The sequence below is a fragment of the Cydia strobilella genome, chromosome 1, assembly GCF_947568885.1.
Source record: "Cydia strobilella chromosome 1, ilCydStro3.1, whole genome shotgun sequence".
Taxonomy (NCBI): Eukaryota; Metazoa; Arthropoda; class Insecta; order Lepidoptera; family Tortricidae; genus Cydia; species Cydia strobilella.
Genome location: NC_086041.1, coordinates 1,183,116 through 1,203,115, shown reverse-complemented (window position 1 = coordinate 1,203,115; position 20,000 = coordinate 1,183,116). Strand labels below are relative to the sequence as shown.

Sequence of the window (20,000 nt, the reverse complement as noted above, 5' to 3'; positions counted from 1 at the left end):
AAAACAACTGGCCGTGGGAGCCCACCTTTAGCATGACATACAATTCAGTTTATAATTTATGTATTTTAGTAGTGTGACTATTTAAAACACAAATCAAAGTATTTAATAAAATTTGATTTGTTCCTGTTGAAGTCCCTATGGATCTTAAGCAGTGCGTCTGTACCGCGTGACACCAAGTTGGAAGAGCGAGGGGCCGGCTGAAGGTGGATGGAATTATAACTCACGTTGAAGCTTGAAGTAGTCCTTTTATTACTCAGAATAAGAGCACGGCTTACATCTGTCAATAAAATAATATTTAAACTAGACATCAAATAAAATTGATGTTAACGCTATGGCTGACAGAATAGAAGAGGAAGCAGAGACAACATGCATAGATAAAGATACAGCGTAGTGTTGCTATAGTCAAACATACTTAAGGGCTCTACACACGATGCAACTATAGCTAGAGGACAATACATTCTAACAGTTCCCTTAGTTTTGTAAGCGCTCTTCTTGTGTGTTTGGACTTTCCATATTTTATTGTAATGTAACGTAAGTCAGTCATTATTTACCTACCTTCTTTTATAATTCGATTTCCATTGAGATTAGACAAAACAATTGTCAATGTCAAGTACATGCAACATGCAAGGGGGGTTTTGCTTAAAAGTACTAAGTACTTTACTTATTTCACTAATGAGAAGTACCATAAAAATACCCATAAAAATGGGTACTTATGCCTAAGTACCTTTTCTTGACATTAACATCAATGTGCATTGTATGTTACTGGATTTAAATTATTAAATAAATCAGTATTGAAAACTATGCCTTTTTTTACTATTAGAAATTAGGATTAAAAAATCGGGAGACAAATAAATCAATACAAAATAAATAAATAAAAACATTTATTTAATACTTAACGCATTCTTGCCAGGACCACTGATCGTACACGACCTACAAAGTGAACTACAAACAATACATTTCAATTGTATGGACACACTAATTAGGTATTATATTATCTGTGACATTATATAGGTAAATATGGTCGCGTTGTGAATGAATTCATTGTTCAACCATGCAACTTTGGGTGTGCATATCTTGGAAACCTATAGTCTTGCAGACAAAAATGTGGGTGTGGATAAAAAAAGGTTAGCTCAGGTAAAGTTTAATGCAGTCCATTGTCTTGTGACGGCCGGCATTTGCAAACTAAGATAAGGAATCCAAAATGCATCCTAATTGGTTATCTTTATGGGGAGGCGAAGTTTAGCCTAAACAACAACAATTAATAAACTGTCCTTACTATCTATTGTTTGTCTCATTACCTGTTTTAACTCTTTCCAATATTAAGATAAAGAATCCTAATAGCATCGTAATTGGTTATATCAAAGAGGATATAATAGGATAGAGCGGTACTGTCATAGTAAATTTTATAACCACAGTAAATTCACTGCCATCTATCGACACACTTTAAAACTAAAAATGGAGATTTATAAAAATACGATAAAATGTATTTAAATATGGATAAATGATTTTTTTTTATTTGCATTAATTATTTTTATATGATTTTGACCCATGTTCTTTCACTGATATGCGTTAAAATTGTTAAATAACAAACGAAACCGTCAACGCCCTCTATACGAGAGTAGGACAAAGGTAGTGGCACCATCTGATCGAGAATGAAACTTTCGTGATTTTCGAGGCACGTTTTTTCCTTAGACTGTATTCATCTATTACGGAGTTATATCTATCTTTAGTTATATATATGGGAGGCGAAGTTTAGTTCGCTCGTAAGGGTAGAGGTATTTTTTTTCTGAAGTGGTTCACCGGCAATGTTCCCGATTGTACCTAGTGCACAACAGACCTAATAAGGTAACTTATAGAACTCCACCGTCCACTAGTTCTCTGACCAAATCTGTCATTTTCTTCCTGCATGCAGCATTTGATGTCGATACTGGGGTCGATTCATGAGGAGGCACTAGTTCAGTATCCTGCAAAGTAAACTTATATTTAATACTCTAGTAGCAAATGAGTCATATAGAAGCAAAGTCAACAACATCACTTTTTTACACACTTTTATTTAGCTTCACTGCGTATATACCTACCTACCTTTGTATATATAGTGCTTCAAATCTTGTAACTAAAATTTAAACCACTACGGTATCTGATTCAGTTGAAATTTGAAGTACTGTCGTAATTCCGGTGACAATGCAATAATATGCTAACATGGAGGTGTTCTGATGATGCAGCCGTTAGGTAGCCAAAGGAACTCCTCGATGAAAAAACACAAACACATCAAGTTTAGGCTCATTAGAAAGGTCTCAAGAAGTACTCGATAGACATGCAAACGAGAAGAAGTACAGTCAGCAATAAAAGTGTGTCACAAAATAAAAATTTTGACAGTTACTTGTTACCTGTGAATGTTGCTGGCTTTGCTTCTATATCATAAAATTGTTAATAGTGAACTATTTTTTGTTAAAGATATGCAGAAGTGATATTACTTCGCCTGTAGTGCGCCTTTCGCGAATCGCTTGCGCAACACGCACTGCACGTGCGTTTCCCACACATCTATATAATACTAGCCATATAAGTAAGTATGAATCTGCTATTTGATTATCAACCTGCTCAGAATAAGCTAAATGTGTTCCAAAATGTACCCGATGATCACTTTAACTACAAGTCATTCTATCATCAATATCATCATCATCCTGCTAGGCCTTGTTCCCATTTACTTGGGGTCGCCCTTTCCTGTTCTTTTCCTCCATTCTGCACGATTGAGTGCAATGTCGGCGTCTATATTAAGATCTTTCAGGTCTCGCTGAACCGTCGTCAGCCAGGTGGCAGGTGGTCTTCCACTTCCTCGCTTCGTCGTTGGAATATCGATCGCTACCTTAACCATGTAGTCTACTGGACGCCTCTGTACATGACCGTACCACCTCAGACGTTTTTCCGTCAGCTTTTCTGTTATTGGCGCTACTTTGAGACTACCCCGAAACTACAAGTCATTCCATGTATTATTTTACATTGTGTATGAAAATTGTTTTGCAGAGATTAATAAACTAAACTAATCATAGCAAGCTAATTAGCTAGCGAGTAGTTGGCAATAGCCAACGCGTTCTCCAGATCTGGACCTACCAAAATTAGGATTGCTCGCTACGTGCGTCGAAGCAACGCGAAATTTACTTCTGTCGGATCATTGTGTTACCTGACTATGTTGAGGCATAATAATAAGAGCACATTTTATATTTATTCACCTTAGCCTGGTAAAGATTTGGCGCCTCATTGCTGTCACAGGTCATGATGGGGTACATATCTAGAGCTGATCCGAGGCCAAACTTCCCACTACGGTGGAACTCCTCTTGGAACCTGGAACAGGAAACAATCATTAAATAAATAAATGTGGCTTTCCATCACAGAAGGGTGCAATAAGGATGTTGCCATCTGAAATTCCAATATAAATTCTGATAAAAAGGTCCTTACATTGCTTATTGCAAATGAAGCATAAGGACCCTTCTGTGATGAAACCCACAAATAAGAATTCAATACTTCTAATACTGTACTGTAGTATATAGTTAGCTAGGCAGTAAATTATGTATATACTAACATTAGCCTTAAGATAAAACTGTCACTAACACAAAGTGATCCAAGTTGGTCTTTAATAAATGAATTTATTTATTTAATGACACTTGCCATCACTTCGATTTTCGTCGCGCTTTTGATCTTGTATATTCTGGAACTGTGGTTGTTAATGATTTTATGATTTATAAATCGAAAAACATGTCTTATACGAAAGAAAAAGTGACCAAGACCTCCAGTGCCAGTGCACATACTTGAGAAAATTCGATTTATGCCGCCGTAGCCCGGCTAGCCGAGTGATCCGCGGATGCAGAAGACCCTTGCTTGTTCCAAGCTCTGTGGGAACTGGAGGCCTTGGTCATTTTCTCTTTAACATACGACATTTATTGCCGTTTATAATTTACATAGTAGTATTTCCATTTGATATAACACAAATCAAAATATCTTCATGAAATAATTTGATTTGTTTCCTAGTGATACTTACAATTCATTAAGCGTATCCTTATCCATCCCACTAAACACCGAGCCATCGTCGCTTAATTCCATCAATCTCTTATACAGCTCCTCGGAATAATACTCCAGAAGAGACGGCAGATGCTCTGTCCTCTGCTCTCTAGTCAGGCATACGTATAGAAGGTACGCCAGGTCCAAGGCCGGAGAGGCGTAACGGACTAGTTGGAAGTCTACTATGACCATCTAGAAACAGAGCACATCATAAAATAGTCTAGAAGAGATTAGATGGTCTATCCTCTGCTCTTGGGGTAGACACAGGTATAGAAGGTAGGCTAAATCCATGGCCGGAGAAGCAGAGCACATCAAACTAGACTTATATTGACCGGGATATAGACCGTGATTACCTTTTGTATTATTTATGAGTTCCCGATATTTCGACGCAGTTACATGCATCATGTTCACGGGTGACGGGTTGATGATGCATGTAACTGCGTCGACATATCGGGAACTCATAAATAATACAAAAGGTAATCACGGTCTATATCCCGGTCAATATAAGTCTAGTGAAACTAACCGTGAATCATTCAAAACTCTAAGAGCACATCAAATTGTGCATGTGTGTACCTCTTAAATATATGTGCCAATGCCAATATGACAACGACCCAGAACACAAAAAAATACAAAACAACACAAATAAAAAGTGTGTGCGTGTAATTTTTACGCGCGATTGAAGAAAAACTTCTTTGACGATGACGTATATCGCTATGTTGGCACTTTGACGTGTGTCCTATTGTGCGTGTGTCACTACTGAGCGTAACTTCCGTCAGAAAAAAAACCTGAGTTACCCTCTAGTCGCGCCTAAAGAAGTTTTACTTCAAAAATGTTGATCAACCCATTATTGCTAAATTTACATAGCTAACACGTACCTCGGCGATGTCCCCATCCACGTATCGAAATAAAAAGTTGTTGGTCCAACAATCCCCATGATTGATGACGGCCAAAGGTTCCCGCGGGGTCACCAGAGAGACCATCATTTGAAAAAAGGTTTCTTCACTGCAGAATTCACGGAATTTCGACAGATATTTTTCCTGGGAACAGATAGAAAAATTATAGTAGTAAATACACGAAGTGACTACAGAAGAAGTATTTTAAAGTAAATCAACAAAAGGAATCATTTTGAATAGGTATTTATTTTTAAGATATCTTATTCGTGTTTGGGTCAATTTTAATAAACGCAGAAACAATAAGTACAATTTGGTACAATACAACACAAATAAATACTCTTTACCTCAAGAAAATAATACAGAGAATACAAAATCTCAAGTAGAGGTAAACAACACAAATAAATACTCTTTACCTCAAGAAAATAATACAGAGAATACAACAACTCAAGTAGAGGTAAACAACACAAATAAATACTCTTTACCTCAAGAAAATAATACAGAGAATACAACAACTCAAGTAGAGGTAAACAACAGGCAGTCTTATCGCTAAAAAGCGATCTCTTCCAGGCAACCTTTGGGTAGCGGCAATTATATATGAAACTATTTATATATGTATTTTACACTAGAATTTTTTTTATCAAACAGACGTCTGCGAGGGAAACTACATTTTTTATATTATAGGAAAAATAGAAAAAATTATCACCTCAGGCAAGACTCGAGCTTTCGACCTTTCGGAACAGGGGGCCTACCGCGAACCACGTTCGACGTGTTGCCTCTCTGTCGCACTTGTAAATTCGTACATAAGTGTGACAGGGAGGCAACACGTCGAACGCGATTCGCGGTAGGCCCTCAGAACCTTATAAGTTCGAGTCTTGTCCGAAGCGGAGAATTTTTCAATTTTTTGTTTAATATATTTCTTTGTACTAAATGTATGGTACCTTATCTTCACAGCCTGCCAGCTCTTCCTCAACCATGTCCACAGCGTTACGTGTCGCTTCGCGGTAGTAGGACTTGTAATAGTCTTCATTATCACCTGTAAACAACACTGAACACAACACAATATTAGGGATAAGTATAGATACCTACTGTTAGCGAGGTTCTGAACGCGCCCTAACTGACAGTGTGGCTGTCACCGGAGCGATCTGTCAAGATGGCTTCGCGCCTTATCCACGGAAGCGGAACTTCCGGTTCGAGCGCCATCTTGATAGTTAGCATCGTGATTAATTACTTTGTTTTTTGCTTATTAATATTGTTTAAAGTGTAATATCGATAGCTTATTATACAGTAAACTAATGTGGTAGTGTGCAGTGAATGGAGAATTAATTTTGAAGCGCGTTTAACCACCATCTTGGAGTCAACGGCCGGTAGTCCACGTGCTTCTTGTAAAGACTAGCTATCGATTTACAAGAGCTAACAAATCACCGTACACTGTCTTGTACAACCGTACAATTTTTGTCGTTTGTAAACCTCTCAATACCTTGATACTGGCGAAATAGTCCCACTGGGCTGAAGCCATAATTTTAAAAGAAGAAGAAGATCCACGGAAGCGTCGGTCTAAAGCATTGTTGTGTATCCAGTTCAAAATAAATCGTTTACTCAATACCTAGTGCGTTTTGCTGTTATTACTAGTATTACTACCTCTAATATTCTTTCCTAAAATAGGAAGTTTAATGTAAAAAAAATATTCAGAAAAGAACGGTTTTAAAGATGATAAAAAATTAGCTTATTGCACAAAAAAGATAAGAGTATACAAAATTGCTGTAACCTCAATCATTAGTAAAAACGGAAGTTCCAGGGGTTTAACTTCCCTTTAATATGTGTGAAAATCGTGAAAGTTGAAATATTATTAAATTCCACATCATGTTAATCATCAGTCTCTTAACCCATAACAATATCACCCCCATCACTTGCAAGAAAATTTAAATCACTTGTCTTACCTTCTAATGGATGGAGAAGATAACGAACGAAGAGGTACGTAGAGTGAAAGAGAAGAGGATGATACTGAACACCATTAACAACAGACGGGGAAAAATTATTGGACATTTGATACGGCACGACAACTTCTTTAAGACTATCATAGAAGGCAAGATAAAAGGAAAGAGAGACAGAGGCAGACCAAGTCCCCAACGAGCAGCAGCAGCAGGCACGTAGACCAAATAAAAGAAAAAGCTGGTGCCTTGTCGTATCAAGAGGTCAAGGTATGGCATACGAGAGGGAGAAATGGAAAATACTCCACCGACAAGAGGATACCTCTTAAATTAAAGAAGTCTTACCTTCTGAAATGCCATCCTGCACGTTAAGAAGTTCGTAAAACTCTTCTGGGTTGTAATGCTTCATAGCCAGCGATAGAGCGTGGAACTGAGACAGGTTCTTGAGAACAAAGTAGCATTGCTCGATAGTTAGCCCTAGAAATAACAATACAAAGTTCATGGCGCATAGGGTTGCCAACTTGCCATACATCAGGATTTCCCCTGACATGTCAGGATTTGTGGTTCTTTGTCAGGATTGCGGGGGGACTTGGCAAGTGTCAGGGTTTTTTAGAAACCCCAACTAAACACGTTCGTTGTTTTTAGCATTAGAAAAAAGGTAAACAATCTTGACGTGATGGCTTTTTATTTATTGAAAAGTATTGAAAAACGCTTTAAAAATATTTTATATTACTTATGAAAGCAAAAGTATGTAAAAGATCGTATATGATTTATAATTGTAACATCTGCTGTGACTTATTTTTCAAAAGTGATTTTTAATCAAAAGTCACGTCAAGATTGTCAAGATTCTTTCTACTGCTAAAAAAACGAACTTAAACAATCTTGACGTGATGGCTTTTTATTTATTGAAAAGTATTGAAAAACGCTTTAAAAATATTTTATATTACTTATGAAAGCAAAAGTATGTAAAAGATCGTATATGATTTATAATTGTAACATCTGCTGTGACTTATTTTTCAAAAGTGATTTTTAATCAAAAGTCACGTCAAGATTGTCAAGATTCTTTCTACTGCTAAAAAAACGAACTTAACAAAAAATTTGGAGTTAAACAAAGAATTATGCTGGGTTATGCTGTAGCTATATTATACCGTGAACTGGCACTCGGACCCAATTTTATTAGCGTTGAAAATATACCTAAAGGTTTTCTTGGTAGAATTAATAATATAAGTTCAAAATACAGAGGCCTAATTTCATTTTTTTAGGGTGAAGTCCAGTCTTTTAGCAGGATATTCCATTTTATCAACCCTAATGGCATAATAAGAGACTAGTCAATCAAACGAAAATTTTAAGGATGACGAGAAACTGATATAGCCTGCTGGTAATGTTTAATAATACCCTATTGATGTAATTTGCATTAACATACCTTGTCGTCTGTCCGGCATCACAAACATCTGCTGCTTCAAGTCCTTCAGGATAACCAGATCATCCTGCGCCAGATAACACTTCGGTATCGCCTTAAACGGGCTCTTGACCTTCCGCTGTTGCTGGAAATCATTCAACGCTGGCCAGATCTTATTGTAAAACGCCACTTCATTGCAGAATAACTCTTCACTCTTGAAGGTTTTCCTTCGCTCTATGCTGTCTGGAAGGCATTTGTAAATGATGGAGCCAGTCCAAGGCTGTGTGGTCTCGCCGGAGGCATCAGGATCTCGGTGCTTCTGGACGCCTTTCAGTTGGATGCGGAAAACCATGGAGGTGTAATTGTCACCTCGTTTGGTGCCTGGGGCGCCCTAATCATAACCAAAAGAAAAACAGTGTTTTGAAATAACTATTATCCTGGGTATTAAAGAGTGACTTAATCTAGGAATACCTGGGGATGATAAAAATATAAAAGATAAAAAGATAAAAATATTTTTATTGCACAGAAATAATAGAAATGTAGTAGGTACAATAAACAACAAATTTCTGAAAAGAGTTGGTGCATAACTGACTTGACATAAAAATAAAACTTCTAGATATAGTTTGTCAAAGGACTCATTTCAAAAATAGACAGAGAACCATATTATCTTTGTCTTACACTAGTACTATCACCCAAAAGAAAAGGATGAGTATAGTTTTTTTTGTTCTTATTTACTGCCAATTTGGTTTGATCAACTATGTATTTCTTATCATTAAAGTTTTTTACACGCAATTTTATTATTAAAAAAAACTTACATGTATGTAGCTAACTACGGCTATCAAAGTTAAACGGTGGGTCTTACTTAGTTACATAATATAATATTAAGGGTCAATTTATACTGTCCATAATCAATTCTAACATTTCACCGACTATAGTTTCGTAACCATATTTAAACACTATCACTACATAGTATAAAAGAAAGTCGCTTCTGTCTGTCTGTCCCTATGTATGCTTAGATCTTAAAAACTACGCAACGGATTTTAATGCAGATTTTTTTAATAGATAGTGTGATTGAAGAGGAAGGTTTATATGTATAATACATCATCATTGCACCCGTCCGAAGCCGGGGCGGGTCGCTAGTAAAGTTACAAATACTAATTAGGTCAAAATACCTCAAAATCCTGTACAGTGACATCAGGATAGTCGTCCTTAAGTAGGTTCTGAAGAAATTCCAATGTAATGCCACTCATATCGGCTGCGCTGGTTTACTGAACACGGATTTAAGGTTGCGCCTGCAGCCGTGGTGTGGTGACCATGGTTTGGGATAGTTTCAGGCTTCTCCTTTTCCAATCATCTCGTTTTGTTTTGGTTTTGAATAGATAAAAAACTATTTTTTTTTATAACTAATAATAACCACCCAAGAGTAGTTTTTTTTTCTAAGAGACAAGATTGACACATTTTCTTTAAGAGTTTATACCTTGAAATAAAACTATGAAAAACGGATTATATCGCGTATATTGAATTTATAATGAATGGTACCGCATTCAGATAAGACCCGGTACAGTTATTTTATCAGTTATCTATACCTCGATGCCAATCAAGGAGTTTATTTATATATTAACTACTGTCCTGTCCAGTACCGTTATCATACGCCCCCTACAGGAGGGTTATGTTAATCTGTGCTGCCTGGGGTCCAAATTGGATAATGTCCCAATCTCCATTTATTACGTATATGCACCGCGTTTCCGCACACAGAGGTCCCAGCCCAAATCATCGATGAGAATATTGCTCAAAAATGTCCCGGATGCGTCATTTGGCGCTTTTATACTTTACAGTACATATGGTGCTCCTTTCTCGCACTAGTGCGTAAAGAGCACTTTTCGTGCATATGTCGAAAGTTTAAAGGGCCATATATGTACTGTAAAACGTTGTACGATACACGTGCGAAGGTAATTCGCAACTCGTGTCGATTTAAAACACTCCCTGCGGTCGTGTTTTAATTTATCGCCACTCGTTTCGAATTTCCTCTTTTCCGCATTTGTATCGTAAATAACTATTTCAACACACTTGCTCAAAACGAGGTTTTTATTCCACCAATTTTTGGCTCATAATCCTAGATATTAAACACGCGTGCTCTTTCAGTGTATTATTCCACTCGTGCTTTTTCATTATATTATCCGACTGAGTTAAGAAGCTAACTTCTCTTCTTCTTCAGGCCTTATTCCCATCTCTATTTGGGGTCGGCTCTCCTAATCCTTAGTCTCTTTATTGTGGAAGACTCCGATGAACCTGTAAAAGCTCCCATTCAAAAATATAAATTTTAAACATATTTATAATAAATATATTTTATTTTGTTATGTTATCTTTTTTTATATTGTTTTTTGTTTTTTTTTTTTTTCTGGTTTCCTTGCATAGTTTAGCAAATAGCTAGGAATCATCCATCTCACTCTTTGCGTAGGTACATGGAATCTAGAAGATTCTATCATGACTTACCCGTATTGATACAATTAACTTTCACCAGTCTTTCCCATTCAAACATAAGTCTTTTCATAAATTTTAGTTTATTTAAACCAGTTTAATGATAGATTATTCTGACTATAAAATTAACACGGTTTAAAATTTCGTGAAATGGAGCACAAAATGTATGTCAAAGTCACTTTGACATTCCATCCCTCCATAATAGTAGGTCGCTCTGAAACAGGTCCCTGTTACCTAAAGCCTAATTTTTTCATTACGAAAATTGGAGATTGTAAATTTTTTAAGATAAATAAATACTACTAATACCATCTAAAAAGAATAACAGATTTGACATGTTTTACAGATTGATTACCAAAAATACGTTGGTTATAATGATTGATGAGTTACAACAATGTGTGTTCTGAACGTTTCTCATTGACAGTAGTGACAGTTGCCGGTCGCTCTGAAAAAGTTGAATGTGATAAACGAACGTTTCTAAGCGAGTCGAGTCAGCTGAAAAAAGCTTGCATTTAGTTTAATACATCGAAACATTTTAATCTTGATAAGATAATTACTTTGATCAAGTTGTGACCAAAATGCCCGTAGACCAGATTCAATACTCCGAAAGATATAATGATGACGTATATGAATATAGGTGAGCAATATTTTCAATGTTTTAGTAAATATCTGATTATGTTCAGCCGATAAATTTTTCTGATATAAATTCTTCGCAATGTCTGCCTATGAATTTTGCATTATAAAATGTCTTGATTATATGGAAAACGATAGTTCATGTCAACATGTCCACGTAATCCGACTGAAACTATCAATTATTTTACGTAGGAGAAGACAATTTTAGCTACATTTATCTAGTCTGTCTATTTTAACTTGTATTTAATAGTTGCCTAATAAACTAGCTATAATGCAACTGCATTTAATTTACAGTTCTTATATGAAAATAACCAGTAAATAAATAAGGTTTTTCTTTTAAATAAATATTCTTATTCTTAAACTGCCCCAATATATAACTGTATTAGGCACATAAATGACCTCCTAACTTGCATGCAATTTTCGTTACATTGCGGTATCTGATCAAGCTTTTGAATACAGTTTACTTTAGTACTCGGCAATGTAACTTAAATTGCATGCAAGGTCTTGCTAGTCTAAACCTCGCTTAACTCAAAAACAAAACAACTGTCACTGGGTCTCAGGAGGTCAAACATATCTAGTAATTGAGGACAAATATCATTTTGAGGAAAATGAAATGAATGAAAAATGATTTATTCAGTAACAAGCTTTTTTAACAAAATACAGGTTGGTGTCCCTTTTTAAGTAAATAAATACTTGTGTTAAGGAACACCGCTCTTCCTTAGTGACTACCTAAAAGCTAAAAGCAAAACTATGATACTATAAGGTTACGCTAAGGTTAGGTTAAGGCTAAAAAAAATTAGTAACAGTTATTACTGATAGTAAATTAATAATAACTGTTGCTCCCCAAAATGATATGTCCCGATAGTAAATTAGTAATAACTGTTGTTCCTCAAAATGATATTTGTCCTCAAGGTAAGACAACCTATAACAGCTGTTCCTATAATTAAAAATAGAATAATAAATAAATAAAATAAAATAAAATAGCCTTTATTTGCTGAACAAGGAATAGTTGCACATTATCTCTCTATTATCTCCCATCTTTTGAATTCCCTGCCTGCTTGCCTTTCGGCAAAGGCCTCCTCCAACCTTCTCCACTCTCCGGTCCGTTGCCACTCTGCTCCAGGTACGGCCAGCTACCTGCGCGATGTCGCAGAATAGAATAATTACTCCCATTATTCAAGCATACTTTAAATGATTCCTTTCCACCAAAGTTTATCAGAATCTGACGAAAAAAAATTACAAACAAAATATAAACATCGGTGGAAATATACACAATGCAATATTTCTCCATTTCAGACATGTCATCTTACCACCTGATATCGCTCGGCTAGTGCCCAAGTCCCATCTAATGACGGAGACAGAATGGCGGAACCTCGGAGTGCAGCAGTCCCCCGGCTGGCTTCACTTCATGGTACATAACCCGGAGCCCCATGTTCTGCTGTTCCGGAGACCACGGACGGACATCCAGCCACCGGTCAACGGGTTAGATAGTAATACAAGCTCGACTGTCAAAGTATAGATGTAGAAGGTGGGTTTTGTTTAAACTTTGAAATTGGTTTGATATATTATATTAATGAAGACGAGAGGAGACATGAGAGAATCAACATTGCATTGACAATTGACACTTAATTGAATTGGCATTGGTTCTCTTCTCCACTCGGATTACAACCAGTGTTGTTAGTTGATTCCCGCATGTCTTCTCTCGTCTACATACACAGAGGTAAGGCAGCCTAATAATGCAACACATTATTTTGTACATAGGCATTTTCACTTAAAAGTGTACCATTTACTTTTTTTCGAAAATCCATCAACTTTTGGGTTATTTGAGGACTATTGATTAAAATGACGGGCAAAGTTGAAGGCACGAGACCTCAGGGCCCTCCTCCCACTAGATGGTGTGCTCAAATTACGGCATCTATGCAATTAAAACTGCACGAGGCCATGCGCTTGGCGAGGAACAGAACCCTATGGAGGAACCTGAAGGACATGATGTCACGATCCTCAGTATTGAGGGACCGACTGAAGAAGATCGATTAAAAAAAAAGTCCCCAAAAAATTTCAGTTTTGTAACGCATTTTCACATACAATTTATATGAGCCGTTACAAAACTGACACCCAAAATTTGTATGAAAAACTGAGGACACTTGTTTCTTTGTCTCATTCAATGGTACTCGTGAGTCTAAATAACCCAAAAGTTGATGGTATTTCGAAAAAAAGTTAATGGTACTATTTTTTCTGAAACATGTTCAATTTTATGTCAAACTTATTATTTGAAAGTCTAAACAAAGCCTAACGCAAATTAATTTTATCATCCTTGGAATTAGCAATATCATTTTAAATCTAATCATTGAGGTCGAATGTTTTACAAGTTTTATCCAATAGATAATAACTGTGGCAATGTGAAAAATTCTCCAAAATGGCGTGGCTGTGCAGGCACAGACAAGCAGACTAAAGCTGGTGCGTTGTTGTGGCTACGCGCTCAGGCACAATGGTCACTCGCACGCACAAAAGAACAAGGGCTTTTGGTTAACATATTACGGTCTTTGGCGTGAAAATTATTTGAGAAGATTCCAACTATACGTATATGTATTTGTTATGATTCATTTCCTAACTTATTGTATTTGTACATGTTAAACGACTGAATATTGTAGCTACGTGGAGTATGAATTATATATGATTGTATCGATGCTGAATCACGGCTGTATCGTGACTGTAGCGATGCTATGTCGCGATAGTAGCTATGCGGTGTTTACGTGTGCCAGGGTATATGACCAGCGACAGAATCGAGACTTAATTGCGGCCTTTTTGCGACTGCATCGCCACTGAATCGCTTTTGCAAAAAGTCGCCGTATTCTACCTCCTTACACAGAAAAAAAGGTTTAAAATTCTTGAACGAAGAAAATTTGAAGGATGACCGAAATAATCTTGAACCAAGAAAAAAGTTCTTGGCTCAAGATTTTTTTTCTTACACCAAGAACTTTTTTCTTGGTTCAAGATTATTTCGGTCTTCCTTCAAATTTTCTTCGTTCAAGAATTTTTTTTCTTGGTTCGTCAACTTTTTTTTCTGTGTAAGGCCCGCGGGCCGCGTGCCTGTGAGTCTGCCAGCCCTTAGACCAAAGGCCTATTAAAAAAAGTGTAAGCCTAACCTGACCTAGGCCGTGATATCCTTGTGTACAAAATATTGTACATGGTACAGTCGCCATATTGACAAGGCGCTAGAGTGCATTCAGATTGGTCTGTGGTTCAGATATATATGAGCACCTCGGCCGCTCCGATATATTTCGTGGTGACTGTCCAAAAAAGACATCTACAGCCCAATATCAACCTTCCTACATTCCGATAAGGTTCAAGATTAAGATACGATAGCCAGAATGGGATCTCTTGTTGATTTATGAATAATATTCTAATTCCAAGGATTATTTGTTATGATTCATTTCCTAATACTTATTGTATTGAAATATTTAAACATGTTAAACGACTGAATATTGTAGCTACTTGGAGTATATGTGATAGTTGATAGATAATTCGTGATTTTATCTAAAATATTATTGATTCAGTCTTGGGATGGTTGCGTATTCAGATTTTAAAAATATAATACTAATATAATTTAATTCTCAATGGCCTTGTATTAAAAATGCCGCTCCTATACAATCGAAGGTACTCTCTCATTTTAAAACATGCATATATTACATGAAAATTTGATGAACATTAACATAGTATTATTACCAAACGGTACTAGTTTTAGTTTCTAGAAATTGAAGATAAAGAGTGAGTAGTCGTTTTGTATGTCTTTGTCTAACATTTTTAGCAACGAAAACTAATACCAGGCGTTGCTCACTCCGCGATTTCGTCGCGTCGCTACAAGTACATGCGGCCCACACCAATTTTGGTGTCTAGCCATAGTGGTTGCCACGCACCGTACGGAACGGACGCCTGCTCGCGCTTGCGCCACCTAGCGGTCATATCTGTCGTAATAGAAGCGTTTTGTTAGTGAGTGAATCTTCTGTACCAAGTACTATTATTTATTCTGTGCTAATATCAGACCTGCTAGGATCAGATGCGTTCTCGCGCGCGACTTCAAGTATGGATTCGCGCTCGAGAACGCAACTTGTGCTAGACCGTCAGACCGTTAGGCTTGTTGTTTTAAAATGAGAGAGTAACTTCAATTGTATGGGAGCGGCTTTTTGCGGCTTCGTTTATACACTGGAATTTAAATGAAATTATAACTATATTTTTAATGTCTTAATGTTTTGTAAATGTGGCATTTATAGAAAAACATAATTTTATTGATATTCTAAAAATCTATATCTATTATGGGTGTAAAATAGTTTGGAATAGTTATACTTAGCCTTTTCGTATAATTATTGCGTAAATGCCTTTATCAATGCATGAATTGTGCAGAATTGTGCGCCTGCCTGACGCCTAATGGACCACATTAGTAATTTTACAATGGATGTAAGGTGTATTCTTAAGTTCAGAATGTCGGGTAATTACAAAAATGACTATGCGATGGAATTATGGGTGATTTTCGGAATTAGCCGAAACTTTGCAGTAGTCAGAATTACTTGAATACAAATAGTATTCCCTATTTTGCCACTAGGTAGCTTTTACTTCCCCAATTGCACAATAAACTAAAGAGTCAATGCGTCTTGGATAACGTGAATTGTGAAATAGCAACCTAAATGCATCTGCATAAGGATTATTTTAGCTCAAGCGTGTTAACGTTTTAGTTTGCATAGAAGACTTGAATTGCAAGTTTATAGTAAAAAAGCTATATATATTATTAATTCTTCAATTTTTTATAATTTAATATGGAATGTGTGCCTTATGTATTGTTTTTGATTTTTGTGATGTGACAGAAATAACTAATTTAAGTTATCGAAGTTGTTCTTTAATGCCTTAATAGATGTACTATGTACCTATTTTATTGTTAATAATTACGATTAAATTACTTTAAAACTCATTTCTTCTTTATTTCCGACCCGCCCCGGCTTCGAACGGGATAACAAATTATACAAACCTTCCTCAAGAACCACTATTGATAGGCGAAAACTGTATGAAAATCGGTGCAGTAGTTTTTCGCGAACATACATAGCATAGGTAGAATACAGAGATGCGGCGGGGGACTGTTTTATAAGGGCCACTTGCCCGGGTTTAACCGGTTAAACCTTTTACCATGGTTACCAGTACAATTTGACACTGTGTTAACGGTTCAACCGCTTAACCCCGGGTTAGTAGGATATGGTGCAAGTAGCGCTAAGGTCATCATCATCATCATATCAGCCTTTTATCGCCCACTACTGAGCATAGACCTCTCTGAGTACGCCACTTATAGTAGTCTCGTTATGGGCCAGTTCTTTGACACTTGATATAGGTATACGTGGTATACGTCAAATAAGTACCTATTATAAAAAAAAACCGGCCAAGTGCGAGTCGGACTCGCGCACCGAGGGTTCGTACTTTTTAGTATTTGTTAATATAGCGTCAACAGAAATACATCATCTGTGAAAATTTCAACTGTCTAATTATCACGGTTCATGAGATACAGCCTGGTGACAGACAGACGGACAGCGGAGTCTTAGTAATAGGGTCCCGTTTTTACCATTTGTACGGAACCCTAAAAAAGTGTGTGCGTGTTATCTTTACGCGCGATGGAAGTAAAACTTTGACGTTTATCGCTGTTGACTGAGCGTTACTTCCGTCAGAAAAAAAAATCTGAGGACTCTAGTCGCGCCTAAAGAAGTTGTATTTTGAAAGTTCTAGTTTGCCATCGTATGCTGTCGTACTGATGTGTTGCGACAATAAAAAATCATTACTCGAAGTTAATTCAACCAGCTGACATGAGAAAACAACTCAAAATTAGCATCAAATTACTTTTCCACCTGCCTTGTGAATAAAATACAATTTTCTTTAGAGCTGATGTGGTCGAAAGATTATTCTCGAATAAGGATTAATCTACCTTTTAAGGGGATGTTACACTAAAAGAAACAACAAATATATACTATGCCGAATGTTTATTTGGATTTATTTAACTCCTAAAACATTATAAACACAAATAAATGCGGAAGAAGAATATTTTATATAGTTGCCAAAAGTTAAAATATAATTAGTTTCGAAACAAAACCTCCATTCTACATAAATCAATACAAATATAATAAAATTATTAACAATATATTAGTGTAAATTTACTTTCATTTCGTTAAAATAATATTTAATTGTGCTTTTCCTTAGATACTATATTAGCCAAATTATTTTTAATAAATTTAAACGTAACGGTCGCGCGAAGTGGAATCCCGTAATGTTGCCAGCGGCAAAAACGCTGGGACGCAAAACTGACATTCAGAATTCCAATTCACGCTAAAAAAAATGAATAAACCGTGATATGGTTAAATCGGAAGTCCTTATTGTAAAAAATAGCGTCAACAGATATACTCAACATTCGTATAAAAGTCATCTCTCCAATATATTCTTATCTAAAAGGTAGGCATCTTACTAGACACGTTACAAATCCGAATATCGGAATGGGACATACAAAACGGTCTCATACAATAGGTAAAAACGTGGCCTACCGTTGAGGTTAGGTATAGTGAAAAAGTTGGATACATATATTAGTAGTTATAGTCGCTAAGAAGAGTTAGACAGTCCGAGGTACAGTTATGTAGAGAAGTGAACCATCGTACGATTAAATTGCGTGAAGCTGCGCAATTAGTTTTCATCTAATAATATTATATTCATTCGTTAACGTGTTTATATAACATACATGCATATAGTGGCTTGCACTATAGGCCATGGCGATTTATCACTGTTTACCAGTGATATTTAGGTCAATGTAGGAGTCAGTAAACCACCATGGCTTATCGTACAGAGACCATAATAATGCTGATATTGTTTGGCTACGATTACAACTACTAGCGAACTGAAACGAATCATAACTACGGCCACTTGGCATATATTGTACGCTCAAGAACAGAGATTTCTATCTAATATAACAATACATTTTCCACTAATCGGCCACAATGGGCTCGTTTTCGGCCAGATTTATGATAAATCGTCTCAAAACAGGGTAGTTTAAAGCTAAATTGTGATTCTATTAAAGCTTTCAGCCCCTTCTAAGCTGTTCATCGTGACGTCACAACGAAACGATGGACTTTTAAGTTTTCGTCATACGTGCCAGTTTTCTTTATACACAGCAAATGATATGGAAATTTACAAGAAGTGATATGATAATGGAGATTGTACTAACAAGATATGTACTTAAACAATTAATAAATGTATCGATAAGTTTATCAAGTATCCACAAATTTGGTACAACATTACAGTATAAATGCTCGTTACTTGTCTTTTTCGTTGCGCTTCGCTCTGGCAACACTGTTGGTATTGCCGCATAAGAATAAAAAAATAGTAGAAAATTTTGTGTTGCTATATAAAAATAGTAGATAAAGAATAGAATGACTCAACACGATTTGTACTGCAACAATGGCATGCCCTTATCCGTACAATAAGCGTTGCATACGATAATCGTCTTAATCGAACTGAGCTGCTATAAACTAAACTTGAGGTAGTTAACAGAAAATTTTCGTTAACATCATGCGTCCTTCTCCAATTCCAATGATTAGAAAAGGATGACATTTTCCTGCCTCGCAAACCTCTGGTGATAACAATTAGTTATATAGCTCATAGACCTTCCTGACCTAACTTATACCGTAGTACAAGAATTTGATGAAGTACCGTTCGATCGCTATTAGTAGATGGCAATGGAATGTTAGACACTTAAATAAAGTAGCATAGCATGTGCAGGTTAGTGATGAGTCGAAAGTTAGTAATAGGTACCTTTCACCTCTCCAAACCAAGCAAGAGCGCGTCAATTTCACGTCCAAAATAAATCGCGCATCAACGCAAAAAATTTGGTGAACAAAGTATAAGCATTACCATTGCAGCAAGTATTATTACAACAGTGTTACCAGAGCGGAATAAAGCGGTGAACCTGGCCACCGTAATATTTTTAAAAGCTGGCAACTCGGAGCGCGGTCCGTGTCCCTTATTTGCGCGGGTCGTGTTCCTTATTTTTCTTTGGGAGGTTTGCCGTTGGAGTATTGGGGAGGTGCAGTGCTCTCTGTCTGCTCCTCTGACATGACAGATACTAGTTCTTCGACGGCGCGCCCAAGGTCATCTGTAAGAAATTACGTTACTAGGTAAATTAATGTGTACAATGTACATTGTGATACCAAGTGTGCTACGTTGGTTACGATACATGCGATATTGTGCGCGGGAGCTGTAAGCGAGCGCGCAATAAGAAAGCCGACGTGTGTAATGACCAATGCACACGCGTTTAATAGGACGTTTTTCAACACACTTGCGAGGAAAAAAAGGAAACTTTCATATTAATCAAATTTTAATTGTTAAAACAGTAACAGTCCTGCATCTATCATACTGCCGGCCGCCCCTCGCCCCGGCAGGCGGTCGGGGGGCGCCGGCGCCCGCCAGTCCGTGTTGTAAAATATATTCGACAAATTTAAGAAAGCTCCGTTTCCATATACATATTATTAGCAAACAATTACCTTCTTAAGTCATAATATAATGAAAATGCACGCGTTTAATATCTAGGATTATGAGCCTAAA

At 36.7% G+C, this 20,000-nt stretch overlaps 3 protein-coding genes across 6 annotated transcripts in view; 1 reads left to right on the top strand and 2 right to left on the bottom strand.

Moving 5' to 3' along the window:
* Window positions 1-1,082: 1,082 nt before the first annotated feature.
* LOC134750689 (uncharacterized) lies at window positions 1,083-9,566 on the bottom strand. 2 transcript variants are annotated; one of them, XM_063686027.1, is made up of 8 exons: window positions 9,446-9,566; window positions 8,298-8,664; window positions 7,220-7,351; window positions 5,885-5,979; window positions 4,929-5,090; window positions 4,034-4,245; window positions 3,228-3,339; window positions 1,083-1,964 (listed from the first exon to the last, which is right to left on the bottom strand). In XM_063686027.1, exons 1-8 carry the CDS (start codon window positions 9,521-9,523, stop codon window positions 1,851-1,853), a joined length of 1,272 nt encoding a protein of 423 aa, XP_063542097.1. In that variant the 5' UTR covers window positions 9,524-9,566; the 3' UTR covers window positions 1,083-1,850. The 2 variants fall into 2 exon arrangements, with proteins under 2 accessions (XP_063542097.1, XP_063542029.1); XM_063685959.1 differs by having other exon boundaries at window positions 1,084-1,964; window positions 5,885-5,991.
* Window positions 9,567-11,189: 1,623 nt separating this feature from the next.
* Window positions 11,190-14,307, top strand: LOC134753612 (cyclin-dependent kinases regulatory subunit-like). Its single transcript, XM_063689586.1, has 2 exons — window positions 11,190-11,385; window positions 12,678-14,307. The coding sequence occupies exons 1-2, from the start codon at window positions 11,327-11,329 to the stop codon at window positions 12,898-12,900; spliced, it is 282 nt and encodes a 93-aa protein (XP_063545656.1). The 5' UTR covers window positions 11,190-11,326; the 3' UTR covers window positions 12,901-14,307.
* Window positions 14,308-17,378: 3,071 nt separating this feature from the next.
* LOC134747452 (dystrophin) overlaps window positions 17,379-20,000 on the bottom strand; it is a 628,976-nt gene continuing 626,354 nt past the window's right edge. For all 3 annotated transcript variants that reach the window (XM_063682144.1, XM_063682104.1, XM_063682221.1), the window contains one exon: window positions 17,379-19,551. In XM_063682144.1, the coding sequence (XP_063538214.1) occupies window positions 19,442-19,551 (110 nt within the window). In that variant the 3' untranslated portion in view covers window positions 17,379-19,441. The remainder of the gene's footprint in view (window positions 19,552-20,000) is intronic.

Bases quoted from the DNA above. Each gene is read 5' to 3' on its own strand.
- LOC134750689 (XM_063685959.1), bottom strand. From the start codon at position 9,523: ATGAGTGGCATTACATTGGAATTTCTTCAGAACCTACTTAAGGACGAC. The intron at 7,352-8,297 runs GTATGTTAATGC...TGTTATTTCTAG, and splicing joins GATGCCGGACAGACGACAAG to GGCTAACTATCGAGCAATGC. The intron at 5,992-7,219 runs GTAAGACTTCTT...TGTTGTGTTCAG, and splicing joins GCAGGATGGCATTTCAGAAG to TGTTGTTTACAGGTGATAAT.
- LOC134753612 (XM_063689586.1), top strand. From the start codon at position 11,327: ATGCCCGTAGACCAGATTCAATACTCCGAAAGATATAATGATGACGTA. The intron at 11,386-12,677 runs GTGAGCAATATT...TCTCCATTTCAG, and splicing joins GATGACGTATATGAATATAG to ACATGTCATCTTACCACCTG.